This window comes from Amblyomma maculatum, chromosome 4 (genome assembly GCF_055883805.1).
Source record: "Amblyomma maculatum isolate TAMU_Amacu chromosome 4, ASM5588380v1, whole genome shotgun sequence".
Classification (NCBI taxonomy): Eukaryota; Metazoa; Arthropoda; class Arachnida; order Ixodida; family Ixodidae; genus Amblyomma; species Amblyomma maculatum.
In genome coordinates this window covers 205,182,823-205,206,454 of record NC_139347.1, presented here as the reverse complement: position 1 = coordinate 205,206,454, position 23,632 = coordinate 205,182,823, and the positions used below count along the sequence as shown (strand labels likewise).

Below are 23,632 nucleotides of genomic sequence, written 5' to 3'. Positions count from 1 at the left end.
GCCCTCGTCCTTGCTTTTCCTACCAGAGATTTAAAAATGGCAGCGCCCCTGGAGGCTTGTTGAAAAGGTCTATAGTCTGATAACTGAATTTTTGATTTTGATGCTGTTTATACTTCTCTCGCGAAGCGACTATTTTTGAGCGCGCTCCAAACTCGCGATAGCATCGCAGTCGCATACGAGAATGGCGCCATCCGCACTGACGACGCGCGCTTCGCAAAGTCGCAATTCTGGCGATTCCGCACTGTCTACGACCGATTTTGTCGATCATCCACGCAGCAGTGACTCTGAAGATGCTGCCTTAACGTCGGAATTCAGTTCCGACCCCAATGACGATGGAAACCAGCCCGGAACATCGGTGGCCACGCTTTGTTGGTCTCTTTTGCATGCGTCTGGGATCACTCTTGATGTTTTTCCTTGTGTTGTTCGTGTCATTAATCTCATTCTCAGGACGTCAACGTCACCTGGGCACCATATCTTGCCTCCCGCAAAGCAGGGAGTTGCGTTCTGCCCATGAAGGGACCGAGTAGCTGTCTGCAGCGGCCTTTGTTGATTGCTCAATATGCATCGAGAGCATTATTCAATACTGTCCTTTTACTTTTTGGGCCAATATAATTCTCTGCATTTTGTATATCTCGAAAATTTTTTAAATTTTTTTGTTTCACTTACAAGTTCATTTCTTCAAAATTTGTTCAATTTTTTTCTAAAGTCTGGTTTTTGGGAAATTATATTTTGTTACAACCCACAGCTTCATATTCAAAGTTATATGCCTAAAACTCGAATCTATTTAGATTTCTTTTCGTGTATTGCATAAAATTTTAGACATGATAGTTTTTACAGAAAAAAAAATTACTGAAACCTACAGAAAACGGTCATTTTGCCTACGGTAGGGAAATAGTTAAGTGCTTCCTCGCCGATGCATGCTGCGCCTGTTGTACTCAGAGGGGCATTCGTTTTATGCCGTAGAGGCCCTCTGGGGCTTCCCTTATAGCGGAGCTCCTTTGGAGGCTCACATATGCTTTACGCCATCGTTTACGCTCGTAAAGAGACATGGATACTCCGCTGTTCTACTGTCAAAATTAAGTGTACGGTGTAGTGACGTTAGTTCCCTAAGACGAAAACGTGCCGGAGTGCTAGCCGTAGCAGAGATGGTGGTCCATTAAACGAAGCTCGTCGTGCGGACAAGTTCACAAGGTCACCGCAGGTGCCGAAAAATCTTTGGAAGCTTTTCGCAAGCGCGCCTACCTGTCTGCAGACGAGGTTGCAAAAATGAGCGGACGCCGGAGACCGGATGCAGCCAACGAAAACGCAACCTTGCTACCGATTAATAATAAAGAGCAATAAATCATTTCCACTTCGAATAATCCTGTAGAAGCCAATAGTAACTATCGTAACTCACAGGAGAACAGCATGGCTTACTTGAGGCAGACGAGCCCCAGAGAGCTGCTGCAGCTTTCGCGGGGTCCGCAGGATGCACCGAAGCCGGCGCCCGCAGTGCTCAGGTCCTTGCGCGACGGATCGTCTTGCCCTGGAGCTGGGCTGTCGGGCAGTGATGTCGAGACTCTCAGTAAGGGCTGTTCGCGGTTCGCGGTCGTCGGGGCGAATGGGCCTGTCCACGGGACCGCCTGGTGCCCGCTGGCGTGTACTGCGGGATGAGGTGTAGCCACGCAATGGCGACCACTATGTTATTGCAGTAACGGCACGTTTTAGAATATGGCCACCCTACCTCTTAATAGTATAAGATAATAAGGTCTCCCTATTCTAAACCTCGTTAATGTTACAGTCGTAACCGCGCGCATGTAGCCAGGAACCCCAATTGACGGGCTCTGATTGACGAAAATGTAGCCTATGTAACTTTTGTTGTATACAATGATTATGGCAGCAGAGTATAGTAAGGCTAGCCTTTACTCGACTCGCACATAATTTGCAATGATGTGTTATGTTTCAATTCCGTTCAATTTGAAAACGTCTCTCCTCGTCGTTGGCTTAGGCAAACGCATACCCCGCTGCTTTTCACGAGCACTTGGCGAAATGGACAAAGAGCCAGATTCCGAATATGAGGGAAATATTTTTACGCTCGTAACGTGACAAAGAAGACCTTCTGGCAGGTTAGCCAGGCCAGGTTCACAAAGCCAGCGGGACAGTAGTACAGGCACCACCAGATAAGGTCCAACGGAACGCGCACCCCCAAACTCCTCTTCTTTCTTTCTTTTCCTGAACACTTCTCCGCAACACTTCCCCCGTTGCAGCAGGAAGCCTTCCGGGCGAGTCACTCGTCAGGACGACGATGGTAAGATTTTAGTCTCGCGACGTGAGTGACCTCAGCGCGTGCCGAACGTCGGCTACTTTTAGTCAGGCGCGCAATCTGATAGGTAATGCCACTAATTATATCCAAGATTGCGTAGCGGCCGGTATAGTGCGCGAGCATTTTCTTGCTTAAACCATGCTTCCGTGTTGGGCGCCAAACCCAGACCAACTCGCCAGGAAGATAGGCGACGCGGCGATGATGGGCGCTGTAGTGGGTTTCGAGCGTTGTTGCAACGGGAGCGTTCTCAGGCGGGCTATCCGACGGGCTTCCTCAACCCGGAAGAGGATCTCGGCAAACCCAGGATCGGTGTCTGTGAAGAATGGAAGGATGCTGTCGAGGGTGTGCCGAGGAGAGCGGGTATACAGGAGAAAAAACTGACTGTAACGTGCTATTTCTGGTTGAGCGGTATTGTATGTGCATTTTATAAAAGGTAGCACAGAGGCCCAATTCTTGTGGTCAGCAGCGATGTACATTGAAAGCATGTTGGTAATTGTCCGGTTGGTTCGCTCGGTCAATCCATTTGTTTGGGGATGATAAGGTGTAGAGTGTCGAAAATCCATTGCACACAAGCGAATGAGTTCTTCCACAACATCCGCGGGGAACTAGGCACCTCGGTCGCTGATCAACACTCGTGGTGGCCCATGACGAAGTACAACAAAGTGTTGTGTGTTGTGTTGGGTTTTATGGCGCATAAGCAACTAAGGCTATCATGCGCCAAGAGCGAGGTTAATGTATGTTCTGGTTGCAAAATAGGAAATGGATATGTTTAATCTATAGTTTATTTAAAAAGCTTCCTTCTTCTAGGAAACTGAGAACAGATGCTAGGTTTACAAGTGCTCTTTCTCCTAAAAGCAAGGTGGGATGGAATGGGATGGTATGATTGTAAAATATAGTAAAATGTTTTCTCCGTAGTGCCTCAAGTTTTGAGCATGTAATTAGAATGTGGTTTACAGTGAGTATCTCGTCGCATTCTTCACAGGTCGGTTTGTTATGTTTCATTAGCAGAAAGTTATGTGTTAGATGTGTATGTCCAATACGAAGACGGCATACTATCACTTCCATAAAACGTTGTTGATGTGTGCTCGATTGCCATTCTCCTAGTACAGGCTTTATGAGACGCAACTTATTATTTTCTTGGTTGTTCCATCTGGACTGCCATTTATTCATCTGTTTATGTTTTATTAATTTCAAGCAATCACTATGTGGTATGTTTACTTTCTGAATCAATTTGTTGTGGGCAAGTGCAGCACATTTGTCTGCTCTTTCATTGCCGTCAATGCCTACGTGACTAGGGACCCAACAGAACACTATGTTATGTCCTTGTGTCGTGATCATTTTTACATTATGTATTATGTCACCGATTAGAGGCATGGCAGCATTTCTGTGATTTAAAGCCATCAGTACACTCAACGAATCGGTGTAGATGACACTGTTCCCAATGCCTTCATTCACTATTTTTTCTACAGCTGTCAGGATAGCATAGGATTCAGCTGTAAAGATTGATGCGCACTGAGGAAGCCTAATTATTTGTTCCCAGTTCTCTTCAACTACGGCACAGCCAACATAAGTAGAAGTTTTTGATCCATCTGTATAAAACTCTGTATAATTACTGTACTTTTCTTTTATTGTGCGAAATTCTTGTATTATATGCTCTTTAGGAGTTTGGCTTTTGTTGAAGTGTGTTAGAGTGAGATCGCAGACATTTGGAAGTTTGTACCATGGGGGTAGGGGGCTGTTTTTTGGTGCAGTGTCGGGCAAGGTGTCCAGAATTTCTAACTCACTGCAAATGTTTTCGAAACGCATTATCAGTGGCCTCGTCGCTTGTGGTTTATTTGTGAAAATTACTCGTGAGCGGCATGTTGAGACTATTGGATAGCAGAGGTGTTTTTTCTGTGACCTTATTCTAAGGACATAAGCACATGTAAGTGAAGCCCTTCTATCTTTCAGCGGAGGCTCGTTCGTCTCTGCATATAGACTATCAACAGGGGATGTTCTGTAAGCGCCACAAGAAAGGCGTAAACCTAAGTTATGTACCGGGTCCAATTTCCTTAGGTATGATGGTCTAGCTGACCCGTAGACTATGGACCCGTAGTCCAAGCTAGACCGCACTACAGATCGATATATATGTAGAAGACACGCCCTATCAGACCCCCAGTGTTTCCGAGAGAGAACCTTCAATATGTTTAGAGATTTTATGGCTTTCCTCTTTAGGATGTTTATGTGAGGCAGGAATGTTAGTTTTCTGTCGAACGTTACACCCAAAAATTTATGTTCGCTCTTTACTGGCAACTCAATCCCATTTAAGTGTAACTTGGGATTGATCTGTATACCTCGTTTCAGCGAGAACATTACTGCCACGGTTTTCTGTGGGGAAAATTTGAACCCATTTTTAAAAGCCCATGAGTCTAGTTTATTTAGTGTTAATTGTACTTGTCTTTCACAAATTGATATGTTTGAGGATGTGCAGGCTATTTGAAGGTCGTCGACATACAGCGAGAACATAATGGATTTTGGGATTACCTTGCTGATAGAATTCATTTTTACAATAAACAAAGTTGTACTTAAAATGCATCCCTGAGGTACCCCATTCTCTTGAATAAAGTTCCTCGAGAAGGTGGTACCGAGACGTACTTGAAATGAACGACCTGATAGAAAGTCCTTCAGAACATTTAGCATCCGGCCTCGGATGCCCAAATCTGCTATATCGCGTAGGATCCCGAACCTCCAAGTCGTATCGTATGCCTTTTCCATGTCAAAGAAAACGGCGAGGCAATTTTGTTTATGTATGAACGCTTCCCTGACAGTATTTTCAAGACGCACTAAGTGGTCTGTCGTTGCACACCCTTTTTTAAAACCACACTGATGAACATTAAGAAGTTTATGAGATTCTAAGATGAAAGTTAGTCGGATGTTTAAAACACTTTCAAAACATTTTGCTAAACAGCTGGTCAGAGCTATGGGTCTGTAACTGCCTGCTGAGGTCGGCGGCTTTCCTGGTTTCAGAAACGGAACAATAACGGCTTGTTTCCAAGCCTCTGGGAGTTTACCCAGAGTCCAAATTTTGTTAAAGAATTTCACAAGTGCCTCTACAGAGGATTCGGATAAATGAGCCAGCATTTCGTAATGAATTTCGTCAGGACCAGGCGCAGTCTGTTTTCCAGCAGCAAGGACGTTCTTTACTTCTTGGAGTGTAATAAAACTATTATATGATTCATTTCTGCCACCACTTGTTGGGAGTTTTTGTTTCTCAGCTATGTTTTTGTATTTTAGGAATGTTTCTGTGTAGTGTGACGAACTTGAAACGTGTGCGAAATGTTCGCCTAGTATATTGGCCTGTTCTTCTATGCTAGTCTGAACACCTGGGGCTGTGAGGATGGGAATTGTAAACGGGGAAAAGTTTCCACAGAGTTTACGAACTTGTTCCCACATTTTCTTAGACGTCATTGAGCTATTTATTGACGTTACATACCTCTGCCACGATTCTTTTTCAGCCTTTCGACGAATAAATCGTGCTTCTGCTCTTGCCTTTTTAAATGCTATAAGGTTTCCTTGGGTTGGGTACCTGCGGAAAGTTCCCCAGGCCTTATTTTGTTTCTTTTTTGCATCCCGGCATTCTTGCGTGTACCAGGCTTTGTTACTGCTATGCACAACTCCCGAAGACTGTGGAATAGCTAGTTTTGCTGCACGTATTATGCAATTAGTAAACCTTTCATTCAATTCATCTACAGTGAGCTCCTCTGAGAAAACTTCTTCCAGATTGGCTTTGGACTCGAAAAGTGGCCAGTCGGCTAAATGGAGCTTCCATCGTCGCGGTTTGCTTGGGGTGACTTTTGGTGATGATGACATGCGGATTAGTACTGGTAGGTGATCACTCCCGTATGGATTCTCTAAAACTTCCCATTTAAAATCATTAAAGAGAGAAGGTGAACAAAATGACAGGTCTAAAACACTCATCTTTCCCGTGCTCGGAGAGCAGTAGGTCGGTTTACCCGCGTTTAGTAAGCAAATGTTGTTAGATAGAATAAAATCTTCAATAATTAGGCCTCGCGCATCAATTTTTTCGCTTCCCCAGAAAGGAGAATGTGCATTAAAATCACCAACTACCACATAAGGTTCCGGTAGTTGATTTATAAGGTTTTCTAAGTCATTGAGAGCTATTTTTCGATGTGGCTCAACATACACGCAGCACACCGTGATTCTTTTAAATGTAAGCAAGGTGGCTGCCACTGCTTCAAACTGAGTGTCAAGTTTGTATTCACTAGCTGCAATATCATTCCTTACAATGATAGCAACACCACCTGAGAGCCTGCTAACGTGCTCTCGGTCGCGGCGAAAAACTTTATATTTTTTTAGTATGTTTTTATGCTGCGCACCGAGATTGGTTTCCTGAACGCACAGCGCTGCGGGTAAGAATGAAGCAAGAATGTCTTTTATATCGCTGTAGTTTCTTAAAAGTCCTCTACAGTTCCAATGAACTAAGAACGCCATTTTATATGAGGAAGGTAGAGAGACTAAGTTTTTTCTGGCCCGGTGATTCGGGCCTTTTCTTTTCTAGTTCGCTCCAAGGAGCTCCGTCGCCTGTCAGATGTTGACGGCCCCGGACGGTCGTCGTTTGTTGTGTCCATTGCGTCCTCGGACGTGCTGGACGATTGTGCAGACTGCACAGACACATTTGTGGTAGATCTCGCCGTTACTGGAGAGACCTTGGGGCCAGCTGACCTAGAGGCCCGCGCAGCCTGCTTTGGGGGTGGTGGAGCAGCCCCAGCTACTTCCACCGGGGACGTAGAGGTCCCTGCCTTAGGTGCACCGTGTGTCACCTGGGCAGGTTCCAAAGACTGTTGTGACGCCGCCCCCTTTTGCGTCACAACAGAATAAGTTGGGGTGTGAGTGGACGTGAGTTTCTTACGTGCTTCCCTGTAAGTGAGGTTTTCTTTGACTTTTAGTGTGATGATATCTTTCTCTTGTTTCCATGTTGGACAGGTTCGTGAGTAAGCAGCGTGGCTGCCCTCACAGTTGATGCAAAGATGCGTTTCGGATTCACAGTTCTCAGTGGGATGCTCGTGGGAGGCACACTTCGCACATGTAAGTTGGCCTCGGCAAGTCTGTGAGCCGTGGCCATACCTTTGGCATTTGAAACAGCGACGCGGGTTAGGTATGTACGGTTTCAGTTTTATCTTCGTGTACCCTACCTCCACAGCCTCGGGCAGTGTGCTCGATTCGAAGGTAAGGACTAAGTGCCTGGTCGGTATCTCTTTGTTATCCCGTCTGATTTTAATTCTGAACACATTGATGACATTTTGTTCTCTTAGTCCTTCAAGGAGTTCTTCTTCACTTAGGTACTTTAGGTCGTCATCTGAAATGACTCCCCTCACCATGTTTAGAGAGCGGTGTTTGGTGACATTAACTGGGCATTCCCCAAAGCTGGTTACTGTAGGAAGTTTTTCATTTTGATGATGGTACATAATTTCCAAGAGTAGGTCGCCATTTGGAAGTTTTTTGACATTGTATCCTTGGCCTATTGCTTCAGTCAATGTCTTGGTCACGACAAAAGGAGATATTTGCCTAGCTGTTTTTTGAGGGTCTTCACTGTGCACCACGTGGAAGCGTGGGAATCTGTTTGCATTCTTTAGAAAGAAGTTTGCAGTTTCATCGGTCCGTCCCCTTTTTCGGGAACGATCATTGGAGAGCAAAGAAGAAGCCATGCAGTAAGTTTTTGTTCAGCCGGGGTGGCGGCCACCCACCATGGAGCCCAACGAGGGGACGAGACAGGAACTCGCAAAGCAGACCTGCCCGCGCCAGCCGTACACCCCGACTATAACCAAATATGGCATAACACAGGGTGGTTAGCCACACAAGGTTAACCCTCGCCGCCTGGAAGTAGGAAGAAACGAAGAAGGTAAGAGAAGACAGGACAGTTGTAAGAGAGAGGATAGGAAAGTGAAAGATGGAGGGGAGGACAGGAAAAGGCGACTGCCGATTTCCCCCGGGTGGGTCAGCCCGGAGGTGCCGTCTGTGGGAAGCGTGGGCCAAAGTGGTGTGTTGCCTCCGCCGAGGGGCCTTAAAGGTCCAAACACTCGGCATCGGCTCAACCACCAGGATCCCCTTTTCCCCAGACACGGCGATGCCACGCACGGCTAAGCGTGGGTGCTCGGGGTCCGTGGTGTCGCACAGTACACGCAAACATCTGCTTTAACAGATGCCCCCTGCGGGGGAAGTACAACAAAGTGTTAAAGGAAGAGGGAGCTCTGGTGTGCTGTAGCCGACGGAAAAGCTGCCGTTTCGCAATAACGCGTGTGATAATCAGTGCAGACAAAGATCCAGCGATTACGGTCATGAGATTTGGGAAAGGACCCCCGTAGGTTTAGGTCGACCTGCTCAAAAGGAGATCTTGTCGGCATCACAGGGTGTAGGAGAATAGTGACAGCACCAGTGGGGCGTTTGTGGCTGGCACACTGAGCACAGCTCGCCACATAATTCTCAGTGGTTTCCCGCATCCGTGGCCAATAGGAACGTTCTTACGTTCTTGGATGCGATATAGTGTCCTCGCAGATCCCAGGTGTCCAGAAGGGGGACCATCCTGCACGGCGTACAAAACAGGGGACCGTAGGCTGTGAGGCACCACCAGAAGGTAGCGGAGGCCAGCGGCGAGATAGTCCTTGCATAAAAGGCCGGCATGTACACAAGAAGGGCGGGAAGCTACGGATTCCTGTGCAGCGGTAAAGAATGGCTTCAATTTCTCGTCCTGCCTCTGCTCAGTTTGGAACGTGCGGGCGTCGGGGAACGTAGGTAATACCGCGGAAATATAATCGTCAAAACTGTCGGCGTCACATTATGTCTTCGCAACCGGCAAATGTCAGAGACAGTCCGCGCCAGCGTGCCGGCGTCCGCTTTTGTATGACACCATGTAATCAAATTCTTGCCTCAAATTCTTGCAACCGGACTGCGCCCCGCTATGGTGGTGCAGTGGTAAGATGCCCGACTACTGTGCTGGAGTACTCGGGTTCAATCCTGACCGCGGCAGCTGCGTTTCGATGTAGGCGAAACGAAGAGGCGTCCGTGTGCTGTGCGATGTCAGCGCATGTTATAGATGCCCAGGTGGTCGAAATTACGCCGTCGCCCTCCACTACGGCTCCTCTTTCTCGATGTTCACTTTCACTCGCACCCTCCTCTCATCCCTTACGGCCGCGGTTCAGGTGTGCACAGAAACAAGTGTGGCAGATACTGATTTTTTCCCTTCCTGTGAACCAACCAACAATCAACAACGCCCGGGTTGCCCACCACGCAAGGCAGCCAAGTGGGCCGCGGAGGTTGATCAACCAACACAGGGAATGATGGTCAGATAACCACTGGGAATGGGCGTCAGTACAGATAGCACCGAAACCACTCAACTGCGAAAAATACGGCCAGACACTCTTGTTCAGTAATTATGTAATTACGCTCAGATTTACTAAAGGAGCGACTGGCGTAGGCTATAAGATGTTCCTTGTCGGAATAACGCTGAATAAACGCAGCACTAATGCCAAAACCACTGCCGTCAGTATGCACTTCCGTGTGTGCAGAAGGGTTGAAATGCCGAAGAACTGGATGCGATGTGAGCAGAAACTTTAGTTGGCGAAAAGAAGAGTAACAATCGGGTGTCCACTCGTGAGCGGGTGAGCAATGTTAGCAAAACGGGGAATGAAGTGGCTAAAATACGAGTAAAGTCCGAGAAAACTTCGAAGTTCCTTTACGTTCTGAGGTGTTGGAAATGACGCAACTGCCGCGGTCTTCTGTGGGTCAGGTCTGACGTCCTCGCGATCAACAAGGTGGCCAACAACCAAAGTCTGCCGTTCACCGAAGCGTCACTTCTTCGCATTCAATAGGCGTTTTAAGGCAGTTCGTCGTGCCCATGAAATGTCCGGACAAAAATGATGACATCGTTCCGGTAGCACATTTTAAGCCACATAGGATGGCATCCATAAATCTCTTAAAGGTGGCAGGGGCATTGCACAGCCCGAACGACATTACATTAATTAAATTTAAACAGACCGTCGGGCGTGACAAAAGTGGCATTCTCCTTGTCCTGAGAGCGAACAGGTATCTGCCAGTATCCTGTCCGCAGGTCGACAGATGAAAAGTATGAGCACAGGCAATCTATGGCGTCATCGATCCAGGCAACAGCATAAACGTATTTCTTGGTCACTGCATTAAGCCGGCGATAGTCCACACAAAAGCGCTATGTAACATCTTTGCCTTGAACAGAATGACAGGAACAGCTCAACAATTGCATGACTTTTGAATAATACCTTTGTCCAGCATATCCCGAAACTGTTCACTGATCACCTCGATATGGCTTCTGTCGAACTTGGTGTGAGTAGCCTGTATCCATACGATGTCGGGTACGTGTCAGAGGAATGCCCCGTAAGCCACTTGTCTCCGAAAAGTCAGATAGACGAGTGCTTGAAGAGTAAAGTTTCCAATGTCTCACGCTGTTCGCTGGTTGGATATTTGCAGATAATTCGGCGCAGTTGTGATTCAGGCGTGGAGCAGAAGTACCTCTGTTAGGCTCAGCATCATCTTGGGTACACGTGGCAATCTTCATATTCACGGGTAAAACCACCGGTTGCGAAGAGCCATTGACAGCCCACAGACGGAAGCCACCCTTGATCACCGACAGCACGCAGTGAGAAACGACAATAAAGTTCTTGGCTCAGTTGCAATGAAGCGGCGCCACCGTAGTATCAAAGGTGTCAGGAGCACGACTGGGGCACAAAACTGGGACGCACACCATAGAATTGGCTGGCACATTTGTATCCTCTGACACACAAAACCCATCCTGCTCTGAGGACTTTTATAAGAGACCAGATGGAAAGGAACTGTCGATGTAGAGCTATCCAGAGCGACAGTCCACCGTAGCACCACACATTCGCAAAAATTCAATACCGAGAATCACGTCAAGCGTACAACGCGAAAGCACTGGAAACTCCACTGTGAATATTGTTCCGCCAAGGTACACTGAGCACTGCACGTTCCCAAAGAGTGCAACTAACAACCTGCACCATGAAAATTCACATTTCTGTCCCATATTAACACCACTTTGCGGAAAAAGCATTTCTTAAACGATAAACTCATAATTGAAATGGATGCCCCTGTATCCCCTAAATCCACTAAACTCGTGGTCGCCACACCATCGATAAGCACAGAAACAGTATTCTTTAACATTATAACAGATGAAATCTCTACAGGCAGCGCACAATCTCCAGCGGCCTCAGTTCCAGCGGCCGCACTGACAAGTTTTCCGGCACAGGTGATACAGACCGCCGCCATGGCCGTGGTGACGAAAAGCGGCGCGCAGAAGACGCAAGCGGTGGTGAGAAGCTGTGGTCTGAAACGGAAGACTGACTTCGTGGTCCATCAGTCTGCGAAAAATCGTATGACGATGGCAGCCATTGCCAAGAAGAACCGTAGAAACAGTTATGTGGCTGAGCTTGGTTGACGGGGCGATCGTGGTGGTTTAGTGGACGACTGCGCAGTAACGAGCGACGTGGCCGTCAATATCACAACGATGGCAGACGGAGGCTGTGCGGCGAAAACCTTGTTCCCTGGAAGGCTCCAAGGAGGCAGGGACCATTGGATAATTGCACTTATCTGCAGGTCCTCGGGCTGGACGCCGGGAAGGGCGGGCAGGTGGTGGTGACGGACGGAACTCATAACGCGGCTCGTAGTGCTGTGAGTAGTGAGCCGGACGAGAGTCGTAGCGAGACGAGTGATTATATGTATCGACACTTGCCGTTATGCTACAGGCGTCACTGTGTGCCGCATTGACGAAGTTCATTCCAGGCAACAAGGGAGCCTCTCGAGGAGTTCAGGGGGTGCGCGTTGTATTGGACCTTGTCTGGTGGTGTCTGTGTTATTGTCCCGCTGGCTCTATGAACCTGGCCTGTCAAACCAGCCAGAAGGTCCTCTTTGTCACGTTACTGGCGTGACAATATATATCTGCATAATACCATACATATGGTCAGTAAGATTCAGTTGCAATTTCCAGGTGGGACCTTTCCCAAGCTGGCCCCCTTTGCCAAAGTCAATAACCTGGCCGGACGGAGGAGTGATCTCATCGAAATAAATCATTGCATAGGACGCTCTAGCTGTGCTTTGGACGTCGTCAGAACAGATAAATGCAGTCCTTTAAGATAGACTTGTGTCGCATTGGCAGCTGCGGTCTAAAGGCGCCAAGAACATGGTCAGTGGTTAGCACTGCGTTTAGTGAAGAGCACTAAATGTAAACGATTATATATACTTATCATGGGAACAGCAAACATCTCAGCCAATATTGCGAATAAATCGCAAACGTTGTGCCAGAACCAACCGTTTTCGTCATCCCACTCGGATCTGGTAGCATCCCCTGGAAGTCGAATCGCACTTCTGCTGTCTTCGTCGTCCATCGGAAAAGGCCTGCGAAACATCGGCGATAATTTATAAAAATCATGGCCGAACCATTTTATTGTGCGATTGACACAACCCTATTATACAATATATTAATGCACAATAGCTTTGTTGCAGAAAAAAAGCCAAATCATCTTGGTCATCAAAGAACTGAAATACCGAGCTGAAGAAGTCAGTACCTGTAACTAAAATAATTACAATAATGCACCACAGAGAAATTAAGCCATACGGAAGCTCTATCAACGGAAGCCAAGCTTAAAGTGTGATTGATGAAGGAGAACTTACTGCTAGCAGCTTATGTTTTCATGCCCTACCTGGACCTGAGGCATTTTACTGCACCAGAATATTTTAGGCATTTCGCTACAGCAGCTCTTTACATAAAAGCGAAAGAGAATGACGGAAGTCTCACTTAATCTGGAACAATAGAACTGCACACGTGAAAAAATAGATAAAAACACGGCTTCATGATCGCTGCCGGACAATCTCTAGCGGTGATCTTTCGGAGCCGTGCGGTGATGAGCCCAAAATTGGTCGTTCGAACTCTCGTATGGCGAACCGGTGCAGCTCGACCATTGTTTGTTTCTTGTGCCACTACGCCGACTAGCAAGAGCAAATCTAAGATTACAAACATCAGGGGAAATAGCTAAAAAAACTTAAATGCAGTGCGTTGTATATAGCTACGCTGTGCACAACACATATTTAACCACGGAGCTAATGAGCCTTCGCGTTTATTTTACATGCCTTTTAAAAAGGCGGTTGTTGAAATCGCGACTTTTTTTTTATCTAAAGGAATTTTTCATTTGTTTCTCTAGTGAAAGTACTCACGAGTACATATACAGAAATTGAACAGGTGCCTCTGGCGAAGTGCTTCTACCCGAGACAAGCACGTTTATTGAGCCGAGAAATTTCATATGACCATGAACATGTCTTGTGCACTGATTACCCACAAAGGAACTTGTCATAGCTCGTCGTTCAGCGCAGCGTGGGCTGAAATGATAGGGCCATCGTTCTGACCTACACCATTAACACTTCTTTTTGGGCGAGTTGTTTCATTTCTGGAAAACTTTGAAAGAATGCAAACACACACGACCACTAAGGACAAGAGACGAGACGGCGCTTGTGTCTCGTCTCTTGTCCTTAGTGGTCGTGTGTGTTTGTGCTCTTTCAAAGTTGACCTACACCAGATGTACTAGTGTAGCACAACACCATTGGAAGTATCGAAGTTTTGCTAAACTCGTGCAGCTGGTGTAGGTTAAAAGATTGCACTGATGAGTCTTGCCTTTCGTGCAACAACAATACGATTACGCGCCTAAAGAGACTGGAGTAGCGCTATCTTCAATGGCAGGAACTTACTGAAGCGCAGCGTACTGCATCGCGGCCGTCTGACCCGACAGGATCACGAAGCAGCAAACAGCAAGAACAGCGACAGGTGTAAGCTGCAAAAATATGATTCATAAGCCCTACTTGATTTCGGGAGAGTAGTCAGGCAAATCACTTAGAATTGCTCTGGATCAGTTTCTCGTGTGTTGCCTGCTCCATTTTTTTCAAGCACGTATTTTCAAGTTAACGCAATTTTTCCGCAATTCGTTGCTGTGGTGTTTGGCCGTCTCGAGTATTTGTTTTTGGTTTGGTTTGGGTTTTGGGGGTTTAACTTCCCAAAGCGACTCAGGCTATGAGAGACGCCGTAGTGGACGACTCCGGAAATTTCGACCACCTGGGGTTCTTTAATGTTTCGAGTATTGACGTAGTAGTGTCACTAATTACACATCTTATACCCCTGTCACACGGACAGCTTCGATCCTCATTTTTTTCGATCTGCATTCAACTCAATGCAGATCGAGGTTCTCACATGGCAACTTTCAAGTGCAATCGAGCTCGAGCCTGCTTGACTTCAAGCTGCTTCCTCAATCGCTCTTGAGATTTCAAGCACGCTCGAAAGCGGTTATCGACACAATCGTCATCAGTGAGCTCTAAAGCGCACATGAGAAATATTTCTCAATGCTCATAGAAAACGCCCGTGTAGCACTGGACGCTTCAATCGTTCTTGAAAACCTCAATGCAGGTAGAGTTCAATGAAGATTGAAACTGACCGTGTGACAGAGGTATTAGAAAATAGTGAAGCAAATGTAATAATAATTGTTTCACGCCGCTGATGCCTGCTGTACTAACGCCACCTAGACATCTGGATCTGCCTCTGTTGTATTGTGCGGCTTTCGAGGAAGCGGCAAACGAAAAGCGCCGCACGGATGCCTGGATCGGACGCCCGGCGGGGTCCGCTTCGTATAGGAATAAATCGCTTTGTGACGCCATGACCTGTCGTGACGGTACATCGCGCGCCCTGTGTTGAACACAACCAGCATTTAATTGAAGGCAACAAAGTTCACCTGAGTTCTATAGGGGCTATGCACATGACGTCAGACACAAGGGGCGCTAGTGTCGGTGGCAACTGCGGCCATTTTTGCGGTCGTGACGTGGTGGCGCAGTGCTGCTTGCAGTGAGACGCGCGCAGACGCGACGCTTGTGCCTTCGTCCCGCGCTTGTTACCCTCCGTGAGTAGAATTGTGGATTTTGCACAAAATGTGTGATGCGAGCTGTGTGATGCAGAAAAAACTCGCTACTTGCAAAAGGTGCGTCTTTGTGACGGCGTCGATCCGCTGGACCTTCGAGGCGAAGAACTTTGTCGCGATGTCGCTCTCTACCCGCGCGTCGATTTCACCGATATCAAAGACTACCTTGTTCACACCACAAGCTTTGTGACGCGAGAGGAATTCAAAGCTTACAAGGCAATGGAGGGTCATAACTTCCTGACCAGCGGTTGGGTCCAGCAGCCGTGCCTGAAGGTGCTGTCCGACGGCCGCGTCGTCATCGTTTGTCAGGTAAGCGGATTGCCTTTCTTAGTCCCGACGCCTGCAAAATGCTTGTACGATGCGCGTTTTCCGCTGTGAAGCTTACACGTGGCGAGAACGGGGTGAACAGCAAAGCTTAAATCTAAGAGGCATTGTGACTGATTTCACACAGTTTGCTAATGCAGCGCGCGTAGAGCACAACCTGTTATCACACGCCTGGCCGTCACACGGCTCGGCTTTTTGCGATTTTTGCTATTTACCCCGTTTTACCTCATCGTTTTCGTCATGCATACTTTGCTTTTGGCTTTTCTTGCTTTCTCGTTAGGATCACGGCATCGTTACTGCAGTACACGTTTCAGTGATAGAAAAGCCAAAAGTGTGTAAAAGAGTTCATGTATCGTTCCTAGTTCGCTTTGCTTGTCTGTCTAAACGTTCAGGTGCACAATGGATAAAAAATTTTCAAGGGTGTATGTAGTCTCGCGCGCGGAGACTGCGTAAGCTTGCGAAATTTATGACTGGCCCACCTGAATTTTGAAGGCACAACTAAGATGATCATAGTGAAATTAGGTTGAACACCAGTAAGGTAATATGTCAAATTTTGAACGTCGGTTGGGTCAAATTTTGGGATTGGCTCCCTTCACTTGTGAAGGACACCATTGAGTTTGCCATACTTGAATTAGTTTGCACGCCAAATTTCATCAAATCAAATTGCGGGGTTCGGAGAGCCAATTCTGGGGGTGCGAGCATTTAGCACCATGAGCCTGTTAATCAAAAGCCCTCTGCAAATTACAGTTGGTTAAAACAGCAAAGGAAACATTGAATAAGGAGGTTTCACTAACGCTGCGATTTTAGAGAAAAGGTTAAAAATATGCAATAACGTTTCGGACATTTTTTTTTAATTTCAGTCTCTATTGTAACTGGTGTTTCTAGGAGTAGTTTGTTCTGTGGCATTCAGCACATTTCCATCCTTTATGCAGGTCCGGCATTCCCTGTCAGTCAGTGACAAGCCATTGACACCTTGGCTTATCATCAAGGAAGACGGTGAAGTGCAAGCTGCGCATTGTACATGCAAGGCAGGCCTCGGAGAAGCCTGCTCTCATGTTGCAGCAGTACTTCTTTACATTGATGCTGTTGTCAAGAGACGGGACGGGCAAGTATGTACGGATAAGGAAAACTCATGGCTGCCACCAACAGTGCGATCCGTAGAGCCAAAAAAGGTTTCGAATGTAAATTTTTCGTCATTAACAATGAGGAAAAGGCTAATGGATGGGGAAGAGCCTCTTCGCAAGAAGAAGCAAAGAAGAGCTGTCAAGGAGACCACAGATGCAGAATGGGCAGAGTTTCTTCAAGCCTGTCATAGCAACGGAAGACGGCCGGCAATTCTCTCATTGGACGCACATCATTATATTCCTGTAGCAGTGAGGTTTCCCCAAGTCATCCTTACAAATTTACAGGAAGAGGACGTTCCGGGCACGTGGAGTGAGACAAGAGAGAAATGCTTTTCCCTGGCTGCAGGCCTGTCAATTGAGCATGAGGTACAGTAGCTCCAGTCAGCATGTTTCTTACTCTTAGTGTAGCTGTTTTCCTGCAGCTGTACTAGCCTGCAATATCAAAAATTACTGGGGACGCTTAATTCTCCTTATGTACTGTGAATGCGTAGTATTGTCATTGAAAAACATTGCTGCTTATCTTCACTGTCTTTCAGGTTGCTGAGTTGATTGAAAAAGAAACCAGAGAGCAGGCAAGGAGCTCCAAGTGGTTTGCCTTTAGAGCTGGCCGTATCACAGCTTCAAATGCCAAGGCTGTGTGCAGGACTTCAACGACAAACCCCTCATTGTCTCTACTAAAGAGGCTGTGCTATCCCGAAGATGCTCAATTTTCAAGCCCACAAACAGCATGGGGAAAGGGACACGAACAAAAGGCCACACAAGCTTATGTTGGTGCATCAAATAATATTCATGTCAACTTTAAGTTCAGCCAATCAGGTCTGCATATCTGCAAAGAAAGACCATTTCTTGCTGCAACGCCCGATGGCATGGTCAGCTGTGACTGTTGTGGCCAGGGAGTGCTTGAGGTGAAATGCCCATATAACAGTAGAGAAGAGTCAGTCAGGAGTTATGCAATGTCTGACTCATCATGTCTTTCCATTGAAAATGACAAAGTGATGCTGAAAACAGACCACAGTTACTTCTACCAGGTTCAAATGCAGATTTTTGTGTGCAAGGTGAGATACTGCGATTTTGTTGTTTGGACACTGAAGGATTATATTGTTCTTCGAATCTATGAAGACACACAGTTTTGCAGTAGAATGCTGCAACGTTGTGCGCTTTACTTTAAGCTGGTCATTTTGCCAGAAATATGCTACCGCTATTGGACTGAAAAACTTTGTATACAGCCACAAGAGGTTAGTGATGAAGACTCGGCACCACAGGATGAGGTGTACTGTGTATGTAGCGGTCCCGAATCAGGCAGAATGGTCATGTGTGACAGCAAGACGTGCAAACGTGTTTGGTTCCACTATCAATGTGTTGGTCTGAACAGGGCACCTAAGGGTAAAAAATGGTACTGCCCCGAGTGCACAGAGCAAAGTAAGAAGGCCTAATTTGTTTGTAGCAACTGACAAACTTTCATCTTTGTGTAAAAGTGAGATGCACGTGGAGAACATGTGAAGGAAATAAACAGTGTGGTATCTGCAGTGTGCATCAGTTTCACTGCTGAGTGCGATTCCCTCTGCCTTTTCGCAGGGAAAGTAACAAAAAAAATTGAGAACACCTTTATTTACAGCCATTTTCTAAGTGTACTTGCATCACTTAAGAAATAAATGTCCCACCATTGCTTGGTGGGACATTGTGATACATAATACAAACAATGGCACATAGCAAGGCCGTAAATTCTTCGAACTTGTAATCTGTGTCGCACAGATTAAATCAATCAGAATCCATGCAGAGAGAATGATGGGACACATTTTATCCTAGCTCACTCTTAGGAGAAATGCACTGTTTCGTGTGCTTTTTGTCCTTCAAATGACTGCTTATGTGAAACAATGGTGTGTGATTTCACCCAAATGGCACAGTTGAGTTGTTCATATTGCACAGTGCTGCACAAACAAAAACAATCTTGTCGAGTACTGTTGGCCCATTTTCTTCCGCAGCGAGTACTTCTACAGGGAGTGTGTGCTTTAAGATTTTATACTTGTTACGCACAAGTCCAATCACTCTTTCCACATGGATCCTCACGTTTGCTATTTTTCGAGTCTTTTCTACATCAATAGCAGATAGTTGCTGCTTACCTCTAGTGAAAGCAGGCATGGCCAGCTTTGAACAATGTAAACCTACACTGTCGGCAATTGTGAATCCCCGATCAGCTAGAACTATATCCCCTGGTAAAAGGTTGTTGAGAACACCACATGCCTCTGCAATAACTTTATCGCTAGTCCGGCCGCACCATCCTCTAGATATAAATGTGACAACACCTTGTGGTGCGATACCAATGAGATATTTTACAGTATTGTGGCTTTTGTAGTGTGAATAAGTATGCGATCGGGGTAACATAGATGAAGGCCGCTCAATGAATATCTCAAAGCAGTCGAGGACAACAGCCACTTCCACACCAAATGACTTGCGAAATGTCATGGGCATGGTTGTCCGAAGTGTCTCGCGTTCAGGCCAGTGCACAGTACGGGAAAGCCGCACGTAGGCCATGTCCAGCCACTTGTTGAAAATCCTTGATACTGTGGATTGTGACACATGGAACCTGAAAATATAAAGGCTGTCAGCAACTTGCATCACAAGAAAGCAAATAACAAGGTTATACCTGTAGGCCAAATCTTGAAGAGGAGTGTTGAGCCGAAGGCGGATTAGAAAAATGAAAAATTCTTGGAATGCCGTTAAACTGTTCCGGCTTGAGTGCATCACACCTTCCTTTAGTACGTTGAAGAAGGCAAGCAGTATTGTAAAGTCGGGCAGTCCAGTGTAAAACTGGACCATGTCCTCTCTTGTTTCTAGGATGTCTTCTGATAAAATGTGCATGCCAAGCTTCTCTTTTGTGGATGCAAGCTCTGAGAGGAGATGCCTGTTTTCTTCCTCGAGCTGTCCTAGGTTAGCCATCGTTAACTCGGTCACTTGACTGAAGTCAGCCTTCCCTGAAAAAATGCAGATAAGCATGATCATAGTACCAGGAATTTCTTCCAAACAGAATACATTTCATGCCATTACTTGAACATATGTAACTATCGATTCAGAGTTTGCCAAAATACAGTGCTACTATAAACATGTTTGTATTTGTTGCTGCAATAGGATCTTGTTGAAACCTTTATTCCTGTTGACGTAATTCTATATTATTTGAATTTGTACACATTGTTCACTATTGCCTGTTTTTTTTTTCATTGCTCACATATCAGGATGCATTCATCAACTGACTTATTTTTATGGTACTTATCTTTATGCTTGTAAAAGGCTACACAATTTTTCGTTATTGACACATGGGTACGCAATTCTGTGCATTTATTGCATGGTCCCAAACTAGCAGCTTGCTAAGGTCGCAGGGGCTTTTGTCACCCGTTCTTGTACCACTATTTCCAAACGGAATAGAGTGAATTGAATTGATATACAGAATAAAACTTGTATTACTTATTACCTGTACTTTCACAGACTTCCATAGAAACCGGCGGCTGAGCCGATTCTTCATCCTCGGCAGATGAAACTGTGTCCTCGGAAAGAACATTATCCGTCATTGTGTTCGGGCTCACTTGACATTCTCTGAGGGAACTGGATCTTCTTTCTGAGCGTCTTTGCTTTCTCTTGTACCTGGAAATATTAACGCATAAGCATGAACAGACTCATGGTGACTGAAAACAGTGCTGCTACACAAGCCCTTCCTCTCAATGAACCAACTAGCCCAACATTTTTTTTTTGAAAGTGAAAGTTAATGACCTTGAACATATTTACACAGTGCATAAAAATAGGCAAGGGTCCCATAGCCAGAAGACTGCACTGGAGCCCTCGGCAAAGAAGAGTGCAGGAAATGTCTGGCCGCAACCGCAAAACTGGCCTTCAGGACACACAAAATTTGATTTGATCAAATTAGGTGTCCAACCTAATTTTAGTATTAGTGATAATCTCAAAATTTGGGTGGTCTGACCCCACCCGCAGAATTTGCCCCCTGGACAGCCAAAATTTCTCCTCGTCATATGACTAGGTATCGAAGTGTTGGTCATAATATGACCAACACTGATGTCTAACCTAAATCAAGTAAGTCCACTGACTTCCATATTTAGGTGGGCCACCCCCAGAACTTGGCCTGCTTACACATTCTTTGTGCAAAGGAGGCTACATACAACCCTAGAATTCTTATCGTCAGTGAAACATGCATGAGCCACCAAAATTAGTGAAGTCCTCAATAATTTTGTGCTGAAGGCATAAACCACTTGAACATAGGAATATTTTTGTAGGGTAACTGGCACCTGGAGAAATAAGAACACCTACCTGGAAGCCAAACTTCCAGAGTCCACATGTTTGCCATGCCCTAAGTGAAGAGATGGTGCCCAGTCTGGGTCTGCCTCGGCCATTGCATATGCTGGTCGGCCTGCAAAAAATAAACTGTCAACCTTTAAACAACTGCCTTAACCATGTGTGTTCCATGTATGCTGGAATTTTACATACGAAAACTACAATAAAGTAGAGAGGTCTAGCTTATTCTACTGCTCTAGGTCTCTTTATCGAGTTCTGCGCTTTTTCGAGTTGTGCTCATACGTGTTCGCGGAAGTGCAGTCGCGGAAAACGCGAGACGCACGGGTCATCAGTAGAACCGACAAATCTACAGCGCTGGTTCAGAAGGACGCAGTCCGATCTCTTGCCAAAATTAATCGGAACGCGTTTCTCCTTCTACCGTGCATATGTGTACACGTCCGCACAGCGCTACTCAATTGAGGCATAATAATAACGTTTGCTACATTCGGCACAGAGCTTATTCCTTTTTGAAACAATGTACAAAACACAGCAATCATTCAAGCGCTAACATCAATAAATTGGACGAAAGTGCCGGGTCAAGGTCGTCGCGCGGATGCTAGGTTTTAGTAGCGACTGTCGCTGACCCTTGTCACCTACGAGACGGTACTGCTGAGCTGCGCTGGTCATCGTTAAATGTACATTGAACTGGCAATAACTCATCTAGGCATCTTAATTCGCTCACCTGAGATGAAGTGCTTGCCGCAGACTCGGTAGTGATTTGCTGAGTGGTTCAAGTCCTTGCGGTTGATCCGGCGAAACCACTCTGCCCTCCTACGAGCAGTCGTCTCTTCGGTCTTCCGGCACTGGTTTTTTACAACCTTATGTATGGAAAAGAAGCCCACCTGTGCGACATTTTGGTCGCCGGGCTTCTTTTTTGTGTGGTTGCTGCAGCCAAACACAACGCAGTTCACCATTCTCGCGTGTGCAACACGCCGGCACCGCAGGTACTCGTGAACATGCAACGATAGTTTTGACACTCGTAACAACCAAAGACGGCAGCACTGCGAACACGTTGCTCACATTGACGGATGCGTGCACGCTAAGACAGGTTGAATGATGAATCCGCGGGCTCCAAAAACACAGCTAACTTATCCGGACGGCCATCTTGCCGGATAACTGGAACGGAATGACCGTAAGCATGGCGCGCAAGCCGGAATGACGGTGGCGCCATCTCGGGGATCAGGCCCCAGTGCATACCCCCTATAGTTCGTTTACAGGGGGGGGGGAAGGCGCATCTATCACTTGTGGAATCCCGCTATCATTATCACGGTAGACAGGAGGTATTAAAGGCTTTCACCTTATTGTGTAAGTGCAGTGATTACCACTTTTGCATGGGAAATTGCTATCCGGACGAGAAGGAGGAATGAAAGACAGTGCAATAGAAATTGAAAATTCAGGTTTAGACGTAAAAGCTGAGCCTTTATCATAGCTGCTCATCCAAATGACACACTTCTTGTCAACTATCTCGCATGCTGTCTGCGATAACATGTGTATGCATCAACATGCGTATCATCAACGCATCAACAATCAACAGGCGTAGGCATTATCACCAGGAACTAGGTCTCCGTCTCCACACTGCTTCCTTATTATGCAGGTCGAAAGGTTTTCAGATGTGATAATTTCTCATCAATTAGGGCTAAAAGGAGACATCCGGAGGGGGGGAAGGGGACGATCAGTGCGAAGTGCAAGATTGGTTACTTTGGTAAAACCCATTTCTTGTCAACTTGACTGCGACTTTTTCAGCGTACTCGGAGAGGCAATTTAATCTGATCTTCGGCAACAAAGGGAAGGGTGCAGTGCCGTCGTTACACAGCGAGTTTGAAGGACGCCGTTGGGAAGGTCGTACGATCAGTTTTGACGCTGATTTTCTGTTACATAGCGAAGCAATGCAATGCGATAAGACAAGGACTAACAAGAAAGATAAATCTAAAGCGTTTCAACTCTGTAGCCGTTTGCGAACGTGACATAAATCTGAGTGCGTGACTTGGACGCTGGTTCTGAAGCTACGTTAGAGCATATGCAAAGCATCGCTATCACCGGCGGCCACGAACACACCGTATAGCAAGGTCTCGGATCCAGGAACCAATACCAGGCCAAAGCCACACGTCCTAACGTTTTAAGCATACGGATGGTGGTGCTGATAACCCGAAACACACTCAGTGCCGTAATAGGTGAGGCTTCAAAGCGGCGGATTGAGAAGGCCTAAAAAGATACATATTTCAGAGACCCCTTATGCTATTGTTCCGCCTAAGGGACCGTGAACGCAGTGTTAACAGCCGCTAAAACGAGCCACACGGTGTGCTGCAGAAGTGCCCAGTGTTCACGCTCTTGATGTGAGAGTAGTGGCAGTGAAATAACGAAACGGCGGGGCTGGAATAAATAGAAGCAGATAGCAGCTCACCATCGCAACGCAGAGACCGGCGAACAACCAGCACGTGACCGTGTTTTCACCTGAGATCTTTGTCTTCGTGCGCTTCGTTGCGGCCGGCTGCACGTGCACGAATCAATGGCGTCATCTTATTCTCCAGAATGCAAGCTACACAAAGAAAAAA

General features: G+C 46.4%; 3 protein-coding genes across 3 annotated transcripts; 1 reads left to right on the top strand and 2 right to left on the bottom strand.

Moving 5' to 3' along the window:
- Positions 1 to 11,609: 11,609 nt before the first annotated feature.
- On the top strand, positions 11,610 to 17,172 carry LOC146194050 (uncharacterized). The gene is made up of 3 exons (XM_084599740.1): positions 11,610 to 11,654; positions 15,319 to 15,603; positions 16,551 to 17,172. The coding sequence occupies exons 1-3, from the start codon at positions 11,610 to 11,612 to the stop codon at positions 17,115 to 17,117; spliced, it is 897 nt and encodes a 298-aa protein (XP_084455866.1). The 3' UTR covers positions 17,118 to 17,172.
- Positions 17,173 to 18,441: 1,269 nt separating this feature from the next.
- LOC146194049 (uncharacterized) lies at positions 18,442 to 20,329 on the bottom strand. Its single transcript, XM_084602945.1, has 3 exons — positions 20,209 to 20,329; positions 19,387 to 19,714; positions 18,442 to 19,326 (listed from the first exon to the last, which is right to left on the bottom strand). The coding sequence occupies exons 1-3, from the start codon at positions 20,303 to 20,305 to the stop codon at positions 18,630 to 18,632; spliced, it is 1,122 nt and encodes a 373-aa protein (XP_084459071.1). The 5' UTR covers positions 20,306 to 20,329; the 3' UTR covers positions 18,442 to 18,629.
- On the bottom strand, positions 20,312 to 21,994 carry LOC146194048 (uncharacterized; the record flags this gene model as incomplete). Its single annotated transcript, XM_084599739.1, has 3 exons — positions 21,763 to 21,994; positions 21,057 to 21,156; positions 20,312 to 20,378 (listed from the first exon to the last, which is right to left on the bottom strand). Coding segments are annotated over exons 1-3 (399 nt in total), but the record flags the coding sequence as incomplete, so codon positions are not given.
- Between the last annotated feature and the right edge of the window lie 1,638 nt (positions 21,995 to 23,632).

What these genes read in the sequence shown, in the direction of transcription:
- LOC146194050 (XM_084599740.1), top strand. Translation starts at nt 11,610, where the DNA reads ATGGCCGTGGTGACGAAAAGCGGCGCGCAGAAGACGCAAGCGGTG. An exon ending in CGCAGAAGACGCAAGCGGTG is followed by an intron (nt 11,655 to 15,318) that starts GTGAGAAGCTGT and finishes GTGTGATGCGAG; the next exon opens with CTGTGTGATGCAGAAAAAAC. An exon ending in GCGTCGTCATCGTTTGTCAG is followed by an intron (nt 15,604 to 16,550) that starts GTAAGCGGATTG and finishes TCCTTTATGCAG; the next exon opens with GTCCGGCATTCCCTGTCAGT.
- LOC146194049 (XM_084602945.1), bottom strand. Translation starts at nt 20,305, where the DNA reads ATGACGGATAATGTTCTTTCCGAGGACACAGTTTCATCTGCCGAGGAT. An exon ending in GGAAGTCTGTGAAAGTACAG is followed by an intron (nt 19,715 to 20,208) that starts GTAATAAGTAAT and finishes GCATTTTTTCAG; the next exon opens with GGAAGGCTGACTTCAGTCAA. An exon ending in CTTCAAGATTTGGCCTACAG is followed by an intron (nt 19,327 to 19,386) that starts GTATAACCTTGT and finishes TTATATTTTCAG; the next exon opens with GTTCCATGTGTCACAATCCA.